Raw genomic sequence first — 23527 nt, 5'->3', positions numbered from 1 at the left:
GCAAGACTTGTCTTAAAAAGGCAATTAAAAAAAAAAAAAAAGAGATAAATAATCACTCCTGAAAAGTGGCAAAAGACAGGGAGAAAAATGTTTTTAAAAAGCGAAACAAATTGCGAAGTGATTCTGAATCCAGGAAACGTGGCACCAAATACAAAGAACTAATGGGTGCAAGAAAGTAAATGTGAATTAAAGTTAAAAGAGTAACAGAAAAGCGTGGAGATAGCGGATCAGAACAGTACAAACTTCAGTTACAGAAAGTGCGCAATTTTCCCATCTGAGCCCACAGTTTAGTTAAACAGACACAACAGGACAGGACTCTGAAAAAGAGAAACCCCAGAGACCCATCCTCAAAACCAGATCGGTGGTATTTTTACCTTCTGAGCCTGTGTAATGAAAGTCACAACTGAATTTCCAAAATAAACAGGTGCCTGTCCTGGTTTTGTTAGAAAACAAGTTTCTCTTGTAGTGAATTTCCCTGTCAGCGAAAGCTCCATATCAGCTGCATTTTCCTGGAGAACCAGATCCATGTTGTGGTGAACACAGCAATGGGATGTGAGGTTATTGATAAGCACGGATGGACATCTCGTGAGAGGGACAACGAGAAACAGGTGACCAAGAGACTGACCAACTGAGTATAACATCCCATTCATGTGAATACTTCATAGAAAAGTGGGAGATCACGAGGATCTCGTCCCTTTTCCCTGTGGTGACATTAGGAGAGGACCTTGCGAGTCGTCCCTGCGAACTGAGGCCAGTGACAGACTGAATCCAGCTCCGGTTGCTGCAGAGTCCAGTCCAGACCCCACAATCTAAACCCTCGACAGTGCCCTTCTATCTTCAGCTGAACAGAGTATGAAAATATCAGTGCCTTCAACAGTTATATACAGTTTTCTGAATAACTAGGTCATTTATGTAAATAAATAATTAAGCAAACATAACAAGAAACCCATGACGGAAATCAGAAAACCAGAAAGGGGGTACATCATCTCCAATAATTTAAACTTTGATTTACTGAGACAAGCACCGTCTTCAGAAAATTTTACTCAAAATAACAGAGAACCCTTCAAACCCCAGGCTGGAAAACTCACTTGAAAACTTGGACAACTTACTGGTCTATGCCATGAAGAGTGCTGGAAAGCTAAGCAATAACAATATATACGCTCCATTATAACACATGGTTTTCTGCCATCATCTTCAGGGTCTATAAACTCAGCAGTGCTTAGGCGCATGTTTTACGGCTGTCTTTTGAGGGAAATCCAGGAGGGTCAAGGAGGTAAGGAACACGGAAGGAAATGTCAAGAAACAAGGAACAAAAGTACACCTGTACCTTGCAATGTCATGTCAAAGAAATACTCAAAACAGTCAAACGCTCCTCACGTCTCAGGATCAAGAAAGAACGATGAAGCAATGGCTGTATGTTGGTCTAACGTACATCTAAACCCCTTGCAAACAGAGCAGGAGTCCCTGCTTGTCCTGCCTCCCCACCATTCTCAGCGGGTCTATTGAAGCAATAATCTAGTGGGACACAAACAATCCAGAACAAAAGCGGCAAGGAAAACCAAGCCTAAGAACAACCACCACTCTTTGGATCCAGCTTTGCAGAAGGTGGCTTATACTAACAGGCGACAGGAACACAGCACTTGGTCCTCATCCACCCGAAACGCTGCGGAGAGGCCCCGCAGGCCTAGAAGGGAGCGAGTGCACGGCTGCGCTCAGCCCCTGCCCGCTTCCCTCAGCCCGCTTCCCGGCCTCCCTCCCGCTACCGCAACGCCGCCTGGTTCAGAGCCCCGGCTGTGCCGCCCGGAGCAACGCTTCTCCACGGCAGCCCCGGGAAACGCGCCCGCCCCGCCTCTCGCTGCACGCGCGGCCCCGCCACCTTCCCGCGTCATTTTCCATCGGCCCGCCGCTTATTTCCCCTTTCCAACACGCCAGCCGTGGGCCCAGGCGGCCACTGAGACTGCCGGCCCCGCAAACCTGGCTGGGAGCCCCTTACCCGGCAGCGCCTCCGCACCTCCCGCCGCCGTCCTCGCCCGGACTGGGCTGGCGGCGCCGCCTCTCCCGCCGGAAGGCTTTGCCCGGCGCACTCTTGGACCGTACCTCTCACAGGGAGGACGGGGGACCTCAGCACCGGGCGGGAGTCACGGGGAGGGGCTGCAGATGTCTGGAGAAGGCTGCAGGTCTTTCTGAAAGGAAGTTGTTCCTCAGTGACTCCCGTAGAGACTTCAAACGGGGACTCATCCCTTCGTCCTTCTTCCTTCCTCCCGGCTTGGGCAGCCACCTCCCCACCTCCCTGGGCTGCGTAGATGCGTCCGAGATGGCGGGAGGTTCGGAGGGGCGGGCAGCGTTGCAGGCGAAGCGTAACCGGCTGCCGGGCCTGGATGGTTGGTCCCCTGCTGGGACTCGCTTTTCCCCACCATGAGCAACATCTGCATCCAGGAGCCCCCACCAACGGCAAGGGGGGCTCGCCGGGGGCAGGGGCTGCCGTGGGCGAGCCCAGGCCGGCGGGGGTGAGGGAGCTGCGCTGCCCCGCAGGGAGGGGGCTGCGGGCGGGAGCCGCTGCTGGCGCGCGTGCGCGGGGCGTGGGGCGCGGGGCCGCTCGGGGCGTGGATCGCGCGCTCTGCGAGGAGCCGGGTGCGTGGGTCGCGGTGTGCACAGGGGCTGCTGCTGAATGGTGCGGGGTGTGAAGGAATTGCGTGTGGCAGGGCTGGGGGAGGTGAGGAGGACACGGGTGTGGTGATGGCGGTGGTGTCCGCGTTGCGGGCCGGTTTGAATAGTTTGAGGCGGTGCAGCCCCTGAAGATGCGGCCTGAGGCGAAGGTGGTGTGTGCTGTGTGGGGCCATGGCACAGCAGCCCTTGAAGGGTTTCGTTTCCTCTGTTCTTGACTGTAGCCTAAGTTCTTCATTTTAATATGATCTTTCATTTGATTTAATGGTATTGCTCATGAGAGAGGTATAATGCCTTTGGAGATTTAAGGCATAATTGTGTTTCCTATGTTGCTTCATTATGGAAGCGATAAAGGGTATCTAGGTTTCTCTCGTGTGTCGGGTACCACAGCTTATTGGCCTCAAAGCCTTGCTATGTGTATCGATCCAGAACTGCATCTTAGGAACTGGCAATGCTGCCTGGGATAACAGCAGCTGCCTGGCACATTCGAATGTCTGCTGCTGTTAGTAATGTAAGGAGTTCAGAAGCACCGGTTTAACTTAGCAAAGATATTATTTGCACAGTGACAAAGTGACGATAAAACTAATGATGTATTTATCTCTATAGGTTTTGTCGCGGACAACAGCAGGAGATATAGATACAGAGCTATGGTCAAAAGAAGCACCAGAAGCATGTGGAAATTTCATCCAGCTTTGTATGGAAGGCAATGACTGAATGGGATAGGAGTTGTTAAAATTATTTTATATTCAGTGTTGTTCTCTTCGTGCCTTTTCTGTAAAATAGAGGTTATAACTATGGTTTAACTTTAATATGTTGATGAATTTATTTCTATTTCTATTGACTAACATTCAGACAATGTTTTTTAAGGTTATTAAGCAACCCAGTGAAAAAAAATCGATTATGTATACCTGAAGAGTTGTATGTCAGAGGCTTTGGGAGGTTCATTTTCAGCAAGTGTTTACAAAGTCTAACTGCTTCTTTAATGTATGTATGAAATGGCAATGATAGAGTATTGGACAACCTCCGAAATTCTCATTTCTGTATCATCATTTTTACTTTTTTTTTCTTTTTGTGCTTCTCATGTTCCATTTGCTGTAGTTTTTTTGCTGATGGAAGCTCTGTAATGCTCTTTGCAGTGGGTACAAGAACGAGAGTCTAAACTGTGTATGCTTCCAGTTCTGTTGGACAGAAGCCAACATATTGTGACTGAGTGGTTCCAAAAGAACGTAAAGAAATACTTTTGAAAAATTCTTATAGATGGTTTTTTGTCTTAATTACATTCTCTGGATGCGTGTACATTTGATGCCTTTTTGAGCCATCATATCTTGAAAATACGGTTTGTTACTTGGGTGTTGCTCTGTTAGAGATGTTGCATTTTTAATATTTTTTTTCTGTTTTCAGAGTTGTCAGCATTGAAGAGTCTGTGAAAATTAATCAAGGCGGAATGCTTAAATTCCATCTTGCCGTTTTCAAACTGATGCTTTACTATCCTGATTGTTCTGTCTCAGGGATAGAGCATCTCTGAATATTAGTGGTTCATTGCAAAACAACGCATTACAGTTGTTTGAAGTTTGTACATTTAGCAGGGCAAAAAGTTCTTTTAAAAGAGTGCATAGAATATGAAAGTAGCAGGCTTGAAGTTTATTGGCTGTTAATAAAATAGTACTTCAAGCTTTACTATGGCCCAAAGAGTTGCAGTGAATGGCATCCAATCCAGTTGTTGGCCGGCCACGAGTGGTGTTGCCCAGGGCTCAACATTGGGGCCAGTTCTGTTCAATCTCTTTATCAATGATCTGGACAAGGGGTTCGAGTGCAGCCTTAGTAAGTTCGCAGATGACACCAAGTTGGGTGGGAGTGTTGATCTTTGCCACTTAAATAATGTTGGTTTAAACATTTCTGTCTCAAGTTCTCATTCACATTTCTACCGCTGACCAAACTATTACAGTAGAGCTCCAGGCTTTCTAACTTATTTGTGTAGTTTGGGTGCCTGTCAGCTTCAGTGAGTGATCAGACTACTTGGTGCTGAGTCCTGTAGCAAAATAAATGGAAAAAATCATCCTCAGCCCTAAGGATTTAGGTAAAATAGAAAAGACAACAGAGAACAGAGTGATAGAGAATATTACAGTGAGACAGTATCGCTTAGGATGATAGTAGAGATTTATTGTAACGGTAGTTTTAACTACTTTTCTTTGTTGTTTTGTCAGACTAAGTACACTCGTTTACCTTAACGTGTTCACCTGCAGTTCTGCTCTTAGTGTGTGTCTGGTGTTAATATTGCATTTAACTTGGTTGCTTTGATGTTCTTCCCTTTCATACCAAATACTTGCTTTTCACTTTAAAAGGATCTAAATAGAACTTCTCTTTCATGAGAAGCCTAGTTTCAGTGTTTCGTGCTGTCTTCAAATCAGTCTTAAAATCTCATCTTCATATTTGTCCTGACTAAATTCTGGACTGGCTTCAGCTGGGAAAATAAGCAAATAAACTGTTCATGAAGAATTTGTGTTTGCTGTTTATAACAGAATGAAACCTTTTTTTCCAAACCTCATTGCTTGTTTCTAATGTGTCTGGATCAATATCTCTATAGTTCTGGACATTATCTTAATCTTGATTAAACTAAAGAATGTGGACTTCAGTACCAACTTTCGTTCTCTGTTTTTGATAAGAAAAATTGAAGGTCAAAGTTAATAACAGGATTCTTTGACATCTGCAAATCAGAATCCTGCTGTGAACGTTTGTTTGGTTGCCAGATGCATTGAGTCTTGCTTTTTTCCAGTGTAAGAAGGGTAAACTTTCAAGGACTGAGGGTAAGAGGAAAGTCTGCAAGTAGCTGACGAGTCCTCCAGCAGACCTGGGAAAAGGGAACATTTTCTATTAATGTTAGTGTAGGGAGGCTGAGGCCAGAGTTATCTAAGGAGTAAATGAGAGCACCGTGTATCGGGATGAAATTTGTACAGTGTAGAATAGTTTTGTGTTTACATGTACAGAGTAAGAATTTTTGTCTTAGTCACACAATATTAACAAATATTATCCTATGAAGAATTGTTTCTCTTGGGGTGAAATGCAGAGGTTGTCCAGCAATGTTGCAAAGCAACCCAGGATTTTGGGGGGACCCCAGGAGTGCCCCAAGGGACCCAGGAGTTCAGGGGGGGCCCCAGGAGTGCCCCAAGGGACCCAGGAGTTCGGGGGGACCCAGGAGTTCAGGGGGGGACCCAGTCTCTATGAGTCACTTATGGGGTGCTATGGGGCACTTATGGGGCGCTATGGGGCACTTATGGGGCATGAAAGGGGAACTTGTGGGTCGGTACGGGGCACTTGGGGGTCACTAAAAGGCACTTAGGAGGCTCCATGTGTCACTTGTGAGGCTTTATGGGTCACTTATGGGGCTCTATGAGCCATTTATGGGGCACTCGGGTGTGGCTTAGAGTCACTTATGGGGCACTATGAGTAACGTATGGGGCTCTGTAGGGGTTCAGGGTTTGGGGTCCCTCCTGAAGTCCTGGGTCCCTCCCTGAACTACCTTGGGAGAGCCCCAAGGGACCCAGGAGTTCAGGGAGGGACAACCTGGAATTCTAATGTAATGTGTTCTTTTTCTAGGGAGTAGACAATAAATATGGCTGTAGAGCATCCTCTGTGATCCTTCATGCCTGTTTATCCACTCCAGTATTACTGGAAAATTCTCTGTTTTGAACTCTTTTAATGACATTTTGCAGTTTTCAGGATTCCGTACAAACCCGAGATGTTTCTGCTGACCCCTCCTGTTGGATATTTGTGTGTTTCCGTTACAGTATCACAGTATCACAGTATGTTTGGGATTGGAAGGGACCTCAAAAGATCATCCAGTCCAATCCCCCCATGGAGCAGGAACGCCTAGGTGAGGTCGCACAGGAAGGTGTCCAGGTGGGCTTTGAATGTCTCCAGGGAAGGAGACTCCACAACCTCCCTGGGCAGCCTGTTCCAGTGCTCTGTTACCCTCACTGGGAAGAAGTTCTTTCTCAAATTTAAGTGGAACCTCTTGTGTTCCAGCTTGATCCCATTGCCCCTTGTCCTATCATTGTTTGCCACTGAGTAGAGCCTGACTCCATCCTCGTGGCACTCACCCTTTATATATTTATAAACATTAATAAGGTCACCCCTCAGTCTCCTCTTCTCCAAACTAAAGAGCCCCAGCTCCCTCAGCCTTTCTTCATAAGGGAGATGCTCCACTCCCTTAATCATCTTTGTTGCCCTACGCTGGTCCCTCTCCAGCAGTTCCCTGTCCTTCTTGAACTGAGGGGCCCAGAACTGGACACAATATTCCAGATGGGGTCTCACCAGGGCGGAGTAGAGGGGAAGGAGGACCTCTCTCGATCTACTGACCACCCCCCTTGTAATACACCCGAGGATGCCATTGGCCTTCCTGGCCACAAGGCACAGTGCTGGCTCATGGTCATCCTGTTGTCCACCAGGACCCCCAGGTCCCTTTCCCCTACACTGCTCTCTAATAGGTCATGCCCCAACCTATACTGGAACTTGGGATTGTTCCTGCCCAGATGCAGGACTCTACACTTTCCATTGTTAAATTCCATCAGGTTATCGCCCGCCCAACTCTCCAGCCTGTCCAGGTCCCGCTGGATGGCGGCACAGCCTTCTGGCGTGTCAGCCACTCCTCCCAGCTTAGTGTCATCAGCAAACTTGCCGATAGTACACTCAATTCCCTCGTCTAAATCATTAATGAATATATTGAATAATATTGGCACCAGTACTGACCCCTGAGGCACTCCACTAGATACTGGCCTCCAACTGGACTCCGCACCATTGACCACCACTCTCTGGCTTCTCTCTTTAAGCCAGTTTGCAACCCACCTCACTACTCTATTGTCGAGACCACACCTCCTCAATTTAGCTGTGAGGATGCTGTGAGGGACTGTGTCAAAGGCTTTACTGAAGTCAAGGTAGACCACATCCACCGCTCTGCCATCATCCATCCACCTTGTTACATTCTCATAAAAGGCTATGAGGTTGGTCAAGCATGACTTACCCTTGGTGAAGCCGTGCTGACTGCCCCTAATGACCCTCTTATCCCTGATGTGCCTTGAGATGGCACCAAGGATAAGCTGTTCCATTACTTTCCCAGGGACAGAGGTGAGGCTGACCGGTCTATAATTACCCGGGTCCTCCTTCTTGCCCTTTTTGAAGAGTGGAGTGACATTTGCTTTCCTCCAATCCTCGGGCACCTCTCCCGTTTCCCAAGACTTGGCAAAAATGATGGATAGCGGTCCAGCAATGACCTCAGCCAGCTCCCTCAGCACCCGCGGATGCATCCCATCTGGACCCATGGATTTATGGACGTCCAGACTACTTAATTGTTCCCTAACCCAGTCCTCATCGACTAAAGCAAACTCCTCCATTAACCTGGCTTCATCCGGGGTCTCAGGGGTACAGGGTTCCCCAGGACAGCCTCCAGCGGAGTAGACAGAGACAAAGGCGGCATTCAGCAATTCTGCCTTCTCTGTGTCTTCTGCCACCAGGGCACCCACCTCATTCATCAGTGGGCCTACATTGCCTCTGGTATTAGTTTTATCTGCTATGTATTTGAAAAAGTTCTTCTTGCTGTCCTTGACCCCTCTCGCCAGCTGTAATTCTAAGGAGGCCTTGGCTACCCTAGCTGCCCTCCTGCATCCTCTAACAGCAACCTATTTTGTTGAATATTCACGCAGCCCTTATGCTTGGCAAAAGGAGAGGATTGAAAGCTTTCGCTAGTTAAAATCATCACTGAAATGTCATTTGAAGTGTGGGTCTCCAGATGAGAGATGTCTGCATTTCTGTTCCTAACAGGGCAAAACTTTTGAGCCTGTTCCCAGGATTAAAAAGAGCACAGGAATTCCCAGGAGTTTCCTGATGGAGGTTGAGGATCCCAGCACAAGGGGCGCGCTGCTGACAAACACCGGAAAATACGCAATACCGATTATTAACGCGTAAGTACGGGATTAATTGGACTGACCCGAAAGGCAACGAGAGAAACCCCGCGTCAGTGTGTGAGCGGCAACGGCAGCGAGTTGGCAGCACCTGTGGTGATGGGGGAAGAAGCGTTGTCACTGTCTCTGAAAATTCCATCTCTTATCTCCCTTTGGTGAAACCCAAAGCTTGGAGAAGCTTTCCTTTGCCCAACTTCAACTCTTTTATTTTCCACCCCCCCTCCAGGGAAGCTTATGTGAGAGGGAAGAAGGAGAAACCTCCATTTTTACCAGCGGAACCGCCCTCCTCCTCCTCCTCAAACCACGACCCTGTTCCCGAGGAGCTGTTGTGTCTCATTTGTAAAAACATAACGAGAAATGGAGCTGTCTACACAGAAAGGGTCCGTAAGCAGCTCTGGCAGCAGCCGCCACCACTGGTGACACCTCCTGCTGCTCTGGTGACAAACGCGGAACTTTCCAGCTCTTCCTCTCTGCCCATCAGCAGTTTGTCAGCAGAGAAGGTGAGGTTTACTGCAATATACACCATGAGTTTTGGGTTGCAGTAGGGCTTCTTTTCCATGCGTTTGCCTTTATTCCCCAGGACTGTCAGGTTCCTGCTCCAAGACAAGCGGCTTTACCACATCTCCTGGGCCCCCAAGGACAATCAGGCCCCACAACCGGTAACTATAACCTTAGAATTTCCTTAAAAACCTTCTCTCCAGATAAACTGAATGGGATTTTTTTCTTTCTCCTCTCCCCACTCCTAAAGGTCCGTCAATGAGAGCCAGGGCAATGTGCTCAGCAGGTGACAAAGCAGCCTGGGAACTGTGAGTATCGTACAGAAATGTGGAGCCTTGAGGTGATTCTGGTGCCCTTGGGGTCGCCATTTTGAGCCCTGAGGTGTGGGGCCCAAACCTGGCACCAGGATTCATGGTGTGGCCTCTTCTTATATTGACCATGGTTTGTTTATTGGTGTCTTTTCATAATAAAGTTCAAACTGCAATTGTAATAAAGGTGAAACTTATTTCAACAGGGAAAAGATGCAGTCGAAACCTGATGAGTTTACAAATGATTTTGTGAAGGAATTGATGGAATTTAGCAGGAGTCCAAAGGAGCGTACGCCTTCGTTTTCCAGGTAACTGCTTTGTGTGTCTGTAATGGAGAAGCAGAGTGTCTGGAAGAAGCCGGAGGAGTTCCACTCCACGTCTGTGCCATTGGGTGGATTGGATGACTCCCGGGTTTGCAGTGACAGGAGTTTCCTGCGTGGGTTACAGCTCAAATATGGTCAGAGAAACTGTCCTCATTCCATTTTTTGTTTCTGTCACGTGGATACCCAGAGAGATTTTAACCTGGACTGCACACTGGTGGCTTCCACTCGTCTTTTGTTGACATGGTTAACTTAGGAATTAGAAGATCAGACTTGTTTGTAAAGAAATCTTCAGTTGGTGAAGGACTTTGAGAGGAGGAAAGATGCTAATGAACATACGGGGAATAATGTGAAATGATTCTTTAAGAAACAGTAAAGGAAAAGCTTGTGAAGGAAAACCTGAGGGCAGCTGATGTTTTCTCTCCCCCAAAGCCCTTGGGCAGCAGTCTGAAGAGCTCTCTGTCAGTCAGTGCAGAGAGGGCCCAGGGAGTCCTCTGTCCCGTGCGCCCTGTCCACCTGCTGGGCAGGACTCGGGGAGGGCCGGGTGCGGCTCCACTGCTCTGTGTCCCTCTCGCACTCCCTGATCCTCCTCAGGCTCCTCAGCTCCTCCCGGAGCTGGGCACTAAGCAGAGGATTCCTCTCGCTGGCCCAGCTCCCACAGCCGTGCTCGCTGCTGCCGTCCAGCCCTGGTGTCAGAGCAGTGCGCACCCTGCAGCCTCGCACCTGGATGCCGGCATCTCCCCGCCGGCTCTGGGTCTGGGGAGCTGCACCAGTAGTGCTGGGGGCCAGCCTGACGGACGCCATGGCTCAGCCTCTCTCCTCCTCTTCTCCATCAGCTGTATTCACCAGGCTTCCACTGAGAAGAATGGCAATTTGTCTCAGGTACATCCCTCCATTACCCAACCTCATTCAGGGCAGCTGCTCAATGTCATGGCCAAATCCAGGCCTGTGGTGCTACTTGAGATGTGACAGGGCTCTCCAGCACAACTGCGTTTGTGTGGCAGGGACAGCACAGGACCTACAGGAAAGCCATCCCCACTCAGAGCAGGTGTGGGACAGACAGGACAGACAGGACATCTCGGACAGACAGGGTTTCTGTGGGCCTGTGGCTGGTTGTCACCATTGTGCTGAGAAACACATCTAGAGCTCAGCGGTTTTCCTGAGCTGGATTCAGTTCTTGCTAAGCCTGGTTTTAAGGCTGCAGTGTCAGAGGATGCGATCAAAGCAAAACCAGCCCAGGTGCTCTCAGGTATGTGCAGGCAGAGCATGAATGTGAGGCACGTCCCACAGGGTCTGCAGTAGTGTGTCTGTGCTCCTGAACTCCGCTTGTTCTTCTCTCCTCTGTCCTTTACTCATCCCATTGATGGCGTTATCATCGAGGGGTTCCTGGATCACACAAAGTCCCCAGTGAATAGAAAAGGGGAATATTATGCCTGTGTTTAAAAAGGGGTAAAAAGGTGAACCCTGGGAACTACAAGCCTGTTGGCCTCTCTTCTGGGCCTGGTAAGATCGTGGAGCAGATCTTCATGGAAGATCTGTAGAAACGTGAGGAAGACAGGGAGGTGATTGGAGACAGCTCACAAGGCTTCACCAAGGGGAAATCATGCCTGACTGTTCTGGTGGCTTCCTGTGATGGTGTGACTGCATCAGCAAACAAGGGCAGACCTACAAATGTCATCTGACTGTCTGTAAGACCTTTGATAGGGTCCCCCACCTATAAATTGGTGAGATATTGATGTGCTGGACAGATGGATAAGGAACTGGCTGGATGGCTGTGTCCAAAGAGGAATGGTCAGTGTCTCGGTGAAAACCAGGAACGAGTGGTTTCCCTCAAGGCTCCATACTGTGAGCAACATTTGCCTTGGCATATTTCCCCCATGCAGTGAATAATACAGTGATCCCACCACTGAACTCTTTTAGGTCACACTTCTCTCATAGAAATCTAAACATTGTTCTGCAGTAAACTGAACCCTAAATTACTCCCCCACGACAGAGAGACCAGCAGCCGATTCAGTGGGGCCTTGAACTCAGCATTTTCACCAGGCTTTGAGTGCATTTCCCAGAGGGGCGCCTGTCTTACCCCATCCTTGTTCAGCATGGGGCGGAGACGCTCTGCAATGCACGCGCCTGCTGTTCCTGAGAGCACCTGGGCTGGTTTTGCTTTGATCGCATCCTCCGACACTGCAGCCTTAAAAGCAGGCTTAGCAAGAACTGAATCCAGCTCAGGAAAACCGCTGAGCTCTAGATGTGTTTCTCTCAAACAGTCGTTTTTGCGGCGGTGGTGTCAGCACGCCAAAAGGCCCACATCTCCACATCATGTGCTCCACTCTTAGGCTGGGTTTTATGTTTGCTTGAATAACCACCTGTAAAGAGGTCAATGGCATGATATCTCATGCCAGCGTCCACTAAGCCTGCTGCAGAAGGAGAAAGAGCTCTTCCCTCCAACACCCGCCCTCCACCCCCTCCCAAAAATCTACTCATTCACTGTTCACTCTCAGTCCTTCATTCTTCACAGCTGGATGGCAACAACATGAGGATGAAGTGATCAACAATTTACTTGGGAGCTGGAGCGGGGAAAATACGTAGAGGACTCTCAGGTCTCATTTCAAAGACTGGGAGTTCTTAAAACATGGAGAGGGTATGGTTTTGCTGAATTTGTCAGCCACCTTCCGCTATTTCTTAGTCAAACACACCAATATGGGATGTTCCTGTTACTTGGCTGTTGCATATTTTAAAACATTTGTATCTTTAACAACTATTGCCTCTCTTTATTTTTACCTTCCCAGATTGTTTTTTTTTTTTTTTAATTTAATTTCTTGTGCTTTTTGATGCAGACAAGATGAGAAAGAAAACAACTGTCAAAGGGAAGTGTCTGCTGTATTGTTAATTTTCAATGACCTGACGTGGCTTTCAATATACAACACATCTGATTACAAACATACCAAACGAGGTTTCTTTCTATCATAGGTAGTTTATTGTTTGAAAAAATGTCTTAATATCTCCATTAACTGTCAAGAAGAAAAAAAAAGTGACTTGTATTAATAAGATTAAAGCCACTGTAAACTCAGTCAAACTTGAATTAAACACCACTGTCAAAGCACTATCTAATCAGAGCAAATCCCCAACTCAGAATTACCAAATAGTGATGGACTACAACCAAACCACTACAATAATACAGAATCAAAGCTTCTGACTTCCCAGTTTTCGTTTGAACATCTTCTGCTCTACCTGGCTCTCTTGGGTTTTTTTGCATCTTCAAAGAGCTCAGCATTGGGAAAACCTTCATTCTCATCCTCTCTTCTTCTCTTCCCTTGGAATCTCTGTTTATTTGCTCTGTCATCTCCAAGTGGGTTTTTCACCTCTTTTGAGTTTGTTGGATTTTCCGTGCCATGGTGCTCTCTTCCAGAAGGCTTTTCAGGGTCATCTCCAGCTATACAATGATTTTCATGGCTGTGCCCACCAGGGTAATCCTCCCTACGTCCCCAAGCGTAAGGCAAAATCTCTCGTCTGGTCTCAGGTGGATCAAACCTCTCTGGAAAAAAGTTCCCTCTGTTCGGTGGAAGTGCAGGCTGAGCACCAGCAGCACAGCCCTTGTCAGGCTTTCCAGACCATTCCCCATAGTTCCTCTCCCATTCTCTGTATCTTTCCTTTTCAAATGGATCCTGAAATTCAACCGATCTGCCATAGGCAGCTTTCATACCATATAGTGGAACCGCTGTGTGTCTGTTAAAATACTCCCTTTCTCCTTGCCCTTGAGGTGTGGTCCTTTGAGTGCGAGACTGGCCTCTGAATACTGGAGACCTTGACCCTGAGCGGTGATCACCACGCCACCTTGACCTGGAGCGATAGGTGAGACTCTTCCCTTTGCCTCTTCTTGGAGACGGCGGCAATGGCGAGTGGGAGCGGGAACGGGAACGGCTCCGTGATCGAGAGTCGGAGCGAGTGCAGGAGGAGCCTGATCGTGACTTGCAGTGGGTGTACGAACTTCCAGGGTAAGACAAAGCACTACAGCGAGACTCGGACCTTAAAAAAGCACAACACAGAAAAATAATGACACTATTTCAAAGCAGCCACTCTCCCCAGTTTTTTCCTCTCAGATTTGGTTAGGTTGGTTTTTTTCAACATTTCTGTACGATACTCACAGTTCCCAGGCTGTTTTGTGACCTGCTGAGCACATTGCCCTGGCTCTCATTGACGGACCTTTTGGAGTGGGGAGAGGAGAAAGAAAAAAATCCCATTCAGTTTATCTGGAGAGAAGGTTTTTAAGGAAATTCTAAGGTTATAGTTACCGGTTGTGGGGCCCAGGAGATGTGGTAAAGCCGCTTGTCTTGGAGCAGGAACCTGGCAGTCCTGGGGAATAAAGGCAAACGCATGGAAAAGCCCTACTGCAACCCAAAACTCATGGTGTATATTGCAGTAAACCTCACCTTCTCTGCTGACAAACTGCTGATGGGCAGAGAGGAAGAGCTGGAAAGTTCCGCGTTTGTCACCAGAGCAGCAGGAGGTGTCACCAGTGGTGGCGGCTGCTGCCAGAGCTGCTTACGGACCCTTTCTGTGTAGACAGTTCCATTTCTGAAGTTGTTCACAGCCTAGAGGCAGAAAAACCATTTACAGAAAGGTGACGTCACAGAATATATTCCAGAAACTTCAGCAGATCTCCACACAAAAGCCTCTGCGGAGTCAAATTACTTGTGCATGCCTGCAAATGCCATCAAACCCAAAATAAATCAACATACAGAGATAGGAGCCTGTCACATTAAACATGGATGTTAAGGATTGGTATTTAATCCTTCATTTAATACTTTGATATTTAAACTCCTTCAGTGGTAATGCTGAATTTGAATGTGAGGCGACCACGCTAAACAAAACTGTGACCCGAATGGGACAAATTGTCTCTAAATTTAGAGTTGTGACCTTGTGGAACAGCAGATAACGGGTTTGAACAGGAAATTCAGCCTTAGGCAATTCAGCCTTGCTTAAGGAGACGTAAATCCATATTTTTTACACACAGCCTTTTCTTGCAATCAGCTCATGTAAAAGTCACCGCGTTACCTGGCGTAGGAACTTGTTGGCAAATAAAGCATCCGGAGAAACATCCGTCCGGTGACAGGTTGGGCATTTATGTTCCTCAGATTCCAGTAACGCTGTCCTGATACCTGTGAAGAATTGGAGCCATCCAAGTATTTTTGGCCAAGCTAAGGACATTTTGTGGGTTCTAATCAATTATAAAAACACTTAGATGATTAATGGAGAAATATGGTCTGGAATTAAGAGCACGAAGCTCTGAATGTTCAATAGTGTAAAAAGTTTCTCGTGTGTAACAAATAGCTATAGAGTTTTGATATTCCGCTCTTGCAGCATTTGAAGATGTGGACGGGGCTGTGTCCTGGTGTGCTAATTGGTCTCATTAGACGAGGCTGTGTCTGGATGTGTTCACTGGTCTTTTTTCCACCTTCTCATCCAGTGAGAAGTCACCAACCTCCAGGTTAACGAATAAAACACATCCCAAAAACCATGAGTACGTAGGTTTGAGTTCTGGAGGCCTGAACCAACCCTCTCAGGGAGAAGAATGCGGACTAATTTATATTTATTTATTATATTTCTTTTCTGATATTTTCAATGATATTTCTTTCTTCTGTTTCTACTTTCAGAAGAGCAGGTGTGATGCCTGGGATTAACAAACACTTACATTCATCGCAATAACTGTTTCCACAGCAGGGAATAACGACGGCATCGGTCGTTATGTTTTTACAAATGAGACACAACAGCTCCTCGGGAACAGGGTCGTGGTTTGAGGAGGAGGAGGAGGGCGGTTCCGCTGGTAAAAATGGAGGTTTCTCCTTCTTCCTTCTCGCATAAGCTTCCCTGGAAGGGGGGTGGAAAATAAAAGAGTTGAAGTTGGGCAAAGGAAAGCTTCTCCAAGCTTTGGGTTTCACCAAAGGGAGATAAGAGATGGAATTTTCAGAGACAGTGACAACGCTTCTTCCCCCATCACCACAGGTGCTGCCAACTCGCTGCCGTTGCCGCTCACACACTGACGCGGGGTTTCTCTCGTTGCCTTTCGGGTCAGTCCAATTAATCCCGTACTTACGCGTTAATAATCGGTATTGCGTATTTTCCGGTGTTTGTCAGCAGCGCGCCCCTTGTGCTGGGATCTTCAACCTCCATCAGGAAACTCCTGGGAATTCCTGTGCTCTTTTTAATCCTGGGAACAGGCTCAAAAGCTTTGTCCTGTTAGGAACAGAAATGCAGACATCTCTCATCTGGAGACCCACACTTCAAATGACATTTCAGTGATGATTTTAACTAGCGAAAGCTTTCAATCCTCTCCTTTTGCCAAGCATAAGGGCTGCGTGAATATTCAACAAAAGACTTGTGTAACGGAAACACACAAATATCCAACAGGTGGGGTCAGCAGAAACATCTCGGGTTTGTACGGAATCCTGAAAACTGCAAAATGTCATTAAAAGAGTTCAAAACAGAGAATTTTCCAGTAATACTGAAGTGGATAAACAGGCATGAAGGATCACAGAGGATGCTCTACAGCCATATTTATTGTCTACTCCCTAGAAAAAGAACACATTACATTAGAATTCCAGGTTGCCTTGTGTTTGAAGGGCTTTGCAACATTGCTGGACAACCTCTGCATTTCACCCCAAGAGAAACAATGCTTCATATGATATTAAAATGGAATACGATAATATTAAAATTGGAAGCTAAAAGATTTTTAAAAAGCGCCCCCATAAGTTCCCCCCAGTCTCACCCCTTTTGTCGGGCAGTTCTTTATATAGTGGCCGGGTTTTCCGCAGCGGAAACAAGTGTACGATGGTGGAGGTGTCTTCATGTAACTACAAGTTTTTTGGGGAAAAAAAAAGAAAGAAGTGTCACCGTTGTTAAAGCAAATGCCTCAACAAGTTTTCCATCGTCTTCAGAGAGGAGGGAGATCTGACATGAGCAGCACTCACGTGGCTGGATTGTATTGCCAGCAGGACTGGATCATCATGGCTTTTATTTTGTCTTCTTCAGAAGCGTTGGCTTCAGCCAGGTTGGCCGTCTGTTCAACGGGGAATTAACGGGGTGACACACACGTTACGTGTTTGGAACTCGAGTCTTTCCGCTCTGCTTGTACCTCTGTAACTAATGCCATTTTCTTCTGAGCTACGTGTAGAACAATCTGTATTATCCAGTCTTTTTAAGCTCTACATAATTTGAAGGAGAAGATCTCCACTGTCCATTTAATTGAGAAAACGGAAATTATTTGGACCTTCAAGCATTAATTGTTCAGATCAGCCACTCCTGGTTTTGTTTTGTATGCATTTACACGCTTTCATCCACAAATCAACCATCTACGTTCAACTTTTTATTAAACGGTTCTTTCATATACACATTATTTTCCTCAATGATGTAATCCAGATCAACAACTATCAAATAATTTCCAGTAACATTTACAGAAAACTTGACAGATGCTTGACTAACTTGAACCCAAACAGTTACAAAACCATCCAAACCCCACAAAACCTGACTAGGAATAGACTATAACTCACATACGGCATTTAATTCATCAGGACAATAAAGAAGAAAACTTTTAACAGCACGTTGCCTCCATCCTGAGCCAGTCCGCACTCAGCTTTACGTTATTGTCCTGCATTTTTCTGAAACACTTCAATTTCTTCAAAAGCTGAAATGTGTGACACACACTTGGACAGTTTTTCCCATTTTAGCATAAAATTCCACACGAGATTGCAGAACCAAGGACACATTTAGTATCTAGGTTTAGATTTCGTTTGGTGGCTGCCTTCCAATCTGATTTCTCTCCTGAATGTACACAATTTAATTTCTGCAGCGAGAGAGGGAAGAAGCTCCCAGTGGGAAGAGTTCTCGGGAATGAACTCCAGCCTCGAAATTCAGACATCACTGTGCAATCGTCCACGTTACAGAAACGCTTCTGTTCTGGCTGTTGCAAACCCCCCTGAAATGTCCATAATTGAATTATTCCAGAAAATTGTGTCAGCTTCCGGCGCAAAAGTAATAAAACATATGAAAAACTGTACAAACAGCTTCTGAAGTGCTGCCTCTTTGCATCTTGAAGATGAGCGATTCTGCAACGGGACGTTGGGGCTGAGACATCCCAGGACAGTATCAAAATACACACACATTTTCAAGGCAAAATAGAGACTTTAAATTATCAAATATTAAAGTATTGTTCACATTACAAGACTTGTACAGCTATAGGCCACCGTATAGATTTAAAAATAGGAAGAAAACACTTTTTTCTAAAGTATTTGACAAGAACATATACCTTATATTCTATTGCAATACCTTAATAAGCTGTGCCAGAGAAAGAGGTGCAGGAGAGTCATCGATCTGTTCACAAAAAATGAAACAGGTATTCAATGGTACATTCCAGACAGAGCGCAGCAACCGCGGGACAGCAGCACAAAAGCACTGTCACAACTTCAAATGTTGTCGCCGTACTGTTCCACAGTCATGGGCGAACCTCACAGCGATTTATTCCTGCCGCACCGAGTTCTGCTTTGAAATGCATACAGAAACATGGAAAAAAGCCAAATAAACTGTATTTATGAACACGGAGCTTGTGTTGATACACATGCTAGTGAAATATAGAGAAAAACAACTGTTTTCAAGAAACAAAAACCCACCTGAATTAGTTGGAATACAATATATGCAGTTTCCGTTAAAATAAAGACAAAATATCAAAAACCCGTCAGAGACACATAGTATTCAAGAAAAGCAACAAATCCAGATCCAGACCATTTACCAGTCCAGTGTATCCGTGTGTTTCTCATTTATATAATATTTTAGCAGCAGAATGACAGTGTTTGCAAACCTGAAGAAAAACACCGCCCCCTTCCCAAAGGTGAATTCATAGCTGTGTAGCAACGATATTGAAATTCACGGCGATCCATCAAAGCCATTTTTGTACTCAGAGGGGCCCAACAAAATCACTGCAATTACACGGTTTTAGGAACAAATCCCCAAGTATTTAAGGACACGCCAAGGAAGCACGGAGCTGCACAGCAGTGTCCTCACAACAACGGCGTCACTCACTTTCTACCTTGCTGAGGCCGATATTTACAACGTTTACTGGAAAATACATTCTGTTAATGCTTGGAAAACTCATACAAGGCTGCGTTGGTTACAATTCAGCATGGTGTGCAGGAAAAAGGGTGAGATAATGTTTTTACATACGGCTTTTGCTGTTCCGCTCACCGGCTCCTTTGGACTTCTAGAAGGAGAAATAAAGGTGATCAGAACTTAAATAAAGCATCCGGACCCAACAAAAAGCAGTGAATCCAGATTCTAAAACCTGAACATAAAACTTTTTGTTTCGGTCACCTAAGGAATGTGGAAATTTATTCTTCTACATAAACTCTTCTGTCTTGGTGCATTCAGTGTAACTGAAAACAAACCAGCATTACATTCCTGCTTCATGAAAATCACTCTACACAGTCATCTGGCAAAGATCCAGCAAACATCCCTTCAGAAGAGTGTTCCTGTGTGGAGGCCCAAGCACTGTGATCAGGTGAGCACCAAAATACTAAATATGTCATAAAATACATGCTATATTGCCTAAAAATAGCAGTAGAAATGTCATTTGAAAGCAGTTATGAGGATTTTGTGTTATTTCGGGGCCCTGCAACAGACAAAAGGAAAAAGAAAAAAAAAAGGTCTTAATTACCAGAAACTGCTTTCAGTGCTTTAAAGTAACCTTGAAAGCACTGCAATATTTTAGGAAATATTTATGACACTTGACCCTTGCTGAGATTCCACACACTCATTGATCTGTCGTTTCGTTCTTTCATATTTATTTGATCTTTATCATTAGTGTGCAAAACACTCAGATTTGGGGCCTACGAACGCCTGCTCTATCCGCCCCTCACCCAAACGGAAGAAACAGTCAAACACTGGGAATGAGACTCTGCCCAGATGGGAGCAAATTCCAAGTTTACGCTACAATGTCTTTACTATACAAGCAAACCCATAAACCAAGGAATCTCTCCGCGTCCAGGAGATGGGATCCACAACTTGGGTCTCAGAACAACCAACCCCAAGAACAAACCCGGTTCAACTGTCTGAAGAGTCACGGCTGTCGGAGCTCGAACCTCAGGTCCTAAAAATGTAGGTCTGAAAAATCAGGCCTAAAAATGCAGGCTTATAAAACGTAAGCCAAAAAATGTAGGCCTAAAGTTTTAGACTGAAAAATGTGGGCCTGAAAACAGAGGCATAAAAACATAGGCTGAAAATTCTACTTTGGGGCAGATCCATTCAAATCTACCCCATCACAACAAAAATTAACAGCCGCTTTAATAAGCAAGATGCAATCTGAATGCCTCTGTAAACTCACATCCACCAAAAAGGTTAAACCACTCTGAAATGCCTCACAAAGAATACAAAGCCCTAGGAACACTTACAAAACGTGTGTTTTGCTGGGAGCTTTAGCTGCCTCGTCTGCGATTCTTCCAACGATTGCCGATGGCTTCTTAGAGACCGGGGCGTTGTTATCTGTGTGTTCTGAAAACAACATCAATACAGGGAAGAAAAATAAATTAGCCAATTCATGATTATGTATGAATATGAGAACCCCTTTAGAGATACAAAAAAAAATTGGAGATGTAACATCACACTTCTGCAGATCTAGTCAGGCTGAGTCATGGTGGTTTGGCACAGGGGCCATGCATAACATGGGAATATTTCACCATTTCTGCTCTGTTTCCAGTGCGTTACACCAGAGCACCCACCTGATGACATTGTTCCCACTGCAGTGGCAGCGATTTGCAGAGTCGACTCCTTCAGCTGGTGAGAAGTCGCTGAGCTGCAACCAACTCGTGCAGTGGTCCCTGTCAGCTGGAGCGTCACTGCATCCGCACCGCGGTGACGGGCATTGTGACAAAGGTTCTGTGTCAGCTGGGTGTGGCAGCCGAGCGCCCCCTACGGGAGGGGGAGCCTGTCACCTGTCAGCCTGTCACTGTCAGCCTGTCACTGTCAGCCTGTCACCTGTCAGCCTGTCACTGTCAGCCTGTCACCTGTCAGCCTGTCATCTGTCAGCCTGTCACTGTCAGCCTGTCACCTGTCAGCCTGTCACTGCCTGCTGGCCCTCCTGTCATCCCCCAGGCCTCTCAAAACTGGCCAAAAAGGGGCAAAACATCCCCAGATTTGTGGCAAAACTGGCGCAAAGACTTAAAGAGAAAAGATGGGAAGAAGCATAGGGGACAGAGGGAGAAAGCGAAGGGAGCAGGACAAAGGGAGGGAAGAGGAAAAACTAGAGCTGGGCTGCAGGACTGAAATGGAGGAAGGGAAGGGAAGGGAAGGGAAGGGAAGGGAAGGGAAGGGAAGGGAAGGGAAGGGAAGGGAAGGGAAGGGAAGGGAAGGGAAGGGAAGGGAAGGGAAGGGAAGGGAAGGGAAGGGAAGGGAAGGGAAGGGAAGGGAAGGGAAGGGAAGGGAAGGGAAGGGAAGGGAAGGGAAGGGAAGGGACAGAAGGCAGGTTTCCCGGAAAAGCACCATTTTGGCTCAGTGCACCATTACCGTCTGTTCAGAAGCCATTCAGAAGGGTGAAGGTTTGGTGGGATTCGTCCATGAAGGAATTTCTCCTGTCCCTGCTGGTTTCTCTTGTTTCTTCCTTTCTTCACCTTCCTGCGGTGTCTCTGTCCATCACAAGGAAAAGGCCAAGCTCAAAACTCTAGCAAAACATCTTGAGAGGACTTCAAAGGGGCAAAACCCTCACCAGCTGGAGACCAATTTCAGTATTTCTGGGCACGGTCTGAAGATTCAAAATGACTCTGAGCAGGGGGAAGGATCTGCTGAAGCAGAAACTGGGCCTGAAACATGGTGGTCTGGCAGCCCCAGGACTACAACTCCCAGCACTTCAACAAGATGTGAAGTTCCCAGCCTGGCAGCCTTGGATCTCCTGCAATTGCTGCAGAAAGATCCACCCTAGCAACGCGAAATTCAGCTTTGTAACCCCCCAACACTGTTGCAACTTTTCCTTTGCTTGTTTACTCATCTCTTTCCCCAGCTCCTTGTGTCCCACAGAGAGATGGGTTTCTGCAAAAGAAGAGAAACTCTTCTAAAACAATCCTGCAGGGTTTGGGAGCTCTCTGCCCACACGCGGAGCCCCGCGATGGCTTCAGGGGCGGGCAGCTGGTTCTCTCCCTCCACTGACCCCTTGTCTGCCACCTCTCCAGCAGCAGCGCTTTGCTCCCAAGCTGTGCCAGGGCCACCCAAAAAGCCTTTCAATTCCCCCTGGGGACCGAAAGGAGCAACGAGATGAGAAGAAACGGTTCCCTCTCTGGCCCAGAGCAGCCTTGCATTTCTACAAAGAAACAGCACTCAGGAACGACACAGATTTGAATCACGTACCTCTTGGGCCACCTCAGGTGGTGCTGCTTCTGCTCCGGACCTCCAGCCAAGGCCACTCCATCCTGGGCACCACTGATCTGGCCTTCAGTGGGTGGCATTGTGTAGACATGGACCCCGGGGACACGGGTGGCACCAAAGCGGGGGCTCCAAGCCGTACCCCGCCGAGACGGTGTTCTGCGGTTCTGTCAGCACTGGCCAGAACATCTCAGGCCTTGATGTCAGTGATGGTGCTGTCTCCGGTCTTGGCGGCTGTGGAATGCAGACCTTGTAGGTGGGCTCCTCGGGCAGCCTGGCCTCAGAGCTCATTGGCGGCAATTTGCTTCCCACGGGAACTTTCTTTTCTCCTTGTCCTGCTCTGCACCTCTGAGGGTTCACAGCCTGTGCTGGGCTCTGCCTTGGTGCTTGGCCTTTGAGCTCAGATTTGCCCTTGGCTTGGCCAGTCATGGGCTGCTTTTTCCCAGAGGAGTCCCCTGGGATGTCTGGCAGACACCTGAAGTGACACAACAGAGGGGACAGCCTGAGGACACCATGGGTTTGGGGCCCCATCCTGCCCCCACGAACCACGTGCCTGTTTGCACAGCCACCAGCAGCTCAGCCGATGGCTGCGCTCAGCTCAGGGGAGGAAACCCCCGAGCCAGGCCCTCGGTGGCACACGGCTGTCCCCACACGGCTCAGGAGGCCACACCTGGTGCTCTCCTGAAGGAGCGGAAAGGAACCAGCCCGGTGAAGTGGGGGCTCCTGGCAGCCCCATCCCAGTCCTCGGGGCGCTGCCTTCAGCACTGCTCAGCAGCAGTGAACGGCGAGTGTTTGGGGCTGGGGAATGGGCTCCTGCTGGCACAGAAAATGAACCCATGCAGACACCAGCCCTGAGCCCCCAGACTCACCTGACCCCACTGCTGTTCCTCATCTCCATCGCCTTCTTACCCCAGAGCTGCTCGCGTTCCTTCTTAGTCAGGCTGGAATGGGCTGGCAAGGGCGGCTGAGCAAACCTCTGGAAACAGGAGGGGACGCCTTGTTGTCATCACTGGTCCTGCCAGCCCGGGTGACACACAGCGGTGCTCAGGCCTCTTCCCAAAACATGCGGGAGGGCTGTTCCCCTGCCCTGACAGCGCCATCTCCAGGGGCCTCGCGCCCTCCCCAACACCGGCACCTCCGGGCTCCTCTGCAACGCGTCAGTGGCGCCAGGTTCTGGAAAGAGGGGTGGGTGATGCTGGCAGGTGACAGACTCTCTTGGAGAGGTAACTTCCCGAAGTGAGGACGGGCCCTTGGATCCCCACCCTTCAGCCCAGCCCAGGGCTTGGTTCTTGTGGAGTCAAGCTTAGGAGAACAGGCTGTGCCAAGCTGGCATGAAGCTTTGGTGCAAGTCAGAGCCTTTTGACAATCGTGGCCAGGGATTTTTCCATCA

At 47.5% G+C, this 23527-nt stretch overlaps 2 protein-coding genes and 1 long non-coding RNA gene across 3 annotated transcripts; 2 read left to right on the top strand and 1 right to left on the bottom strand.

Moving 5' to 3' along the window:
• Positions 1-2598: 2598 nt before the first annotated feature.
• LOC139825578 (uncharacterized) lies at positions 2599-5296 on the top strand. The gene is made up of 2 exons (XR_011735707.1): positions 2599-2671; positions 3271-5296. It is a non-coding gene; the product is annotated as an uncharacterized lncRNA (long non-coding RNA).
• Positions 5297-7913: 2617 nt separating this feature from the next.
• On the top strand, positions 7914-12499 carry LOC136112622 (uncharacterized). Its single transcript, XM_065857408.2, has 6 exons — positions 7914-8618; positions 8845-9118; positions 9199-9277; positions 9367-9424; positions 9631-9732; positions 12260-12499. Exons 1-6 carry the CDS (start codon positions 8542-8544, stop codon positions 12276-12278), a joined length of 609 nt encoding a protein of 202 aa, XP_065713480.1. The 5' UTR covers positions 7914-8541; the 3' UTR covers positions 12279-12499.
• Positions 12500-12703: 204 nt separating this feature from the next.
• LOC136112381 (E3 ubiquitin-protein ligase RBBP6-like) lies at positions 12704-22635 on the bottom strand. Its single transcript, XM_071799044.1, has 13 exons — positions 22123-22635; positions 21289-21407; positions 20505-20694; positions 20178-20277; positions 18976-18991; positions 18064-18108; positions 15836-15975; positions 15434-15609; positions 14797-14900; positions 14172-14333; positions 14034-14094; positions 13887-13944; positions 12704-13767 (listed from the first exon to the last, which is right to left on the bottom strand). Exons 2-13 carry the CDS (start codon positions 21304-21306, stop codon positions 12969-12971), a joined length of 1869 nt encoding a protein of 622 aa, XP_071655145.1. The 5' UTR covers positions 21307-21407; positions 22123-22635; the 3' UTR covers positions 12704-12968.
• Positions 22636-23527: the final 892 nt, after the last annotated feature.

The sequence above is a fragment of the Patagioenas fasciata genome, chromosome 25 (genome assembly GCF_037038585.1).
Source record: "Patagioenas fasciata isolate bPatFas1 chromosome 25, bPatFas1.hap1, whole genome shotgun sequence".
Taxonomy (NCBI): Eukaryota; Metazoa; Chordata; class Aves; order Columbiformes; family Columbidae; genus Patagioenas; species Patagioenas fasciata.
This window is presented reverse-complemented; position numbering and strand designations above follow the sequence as displayed.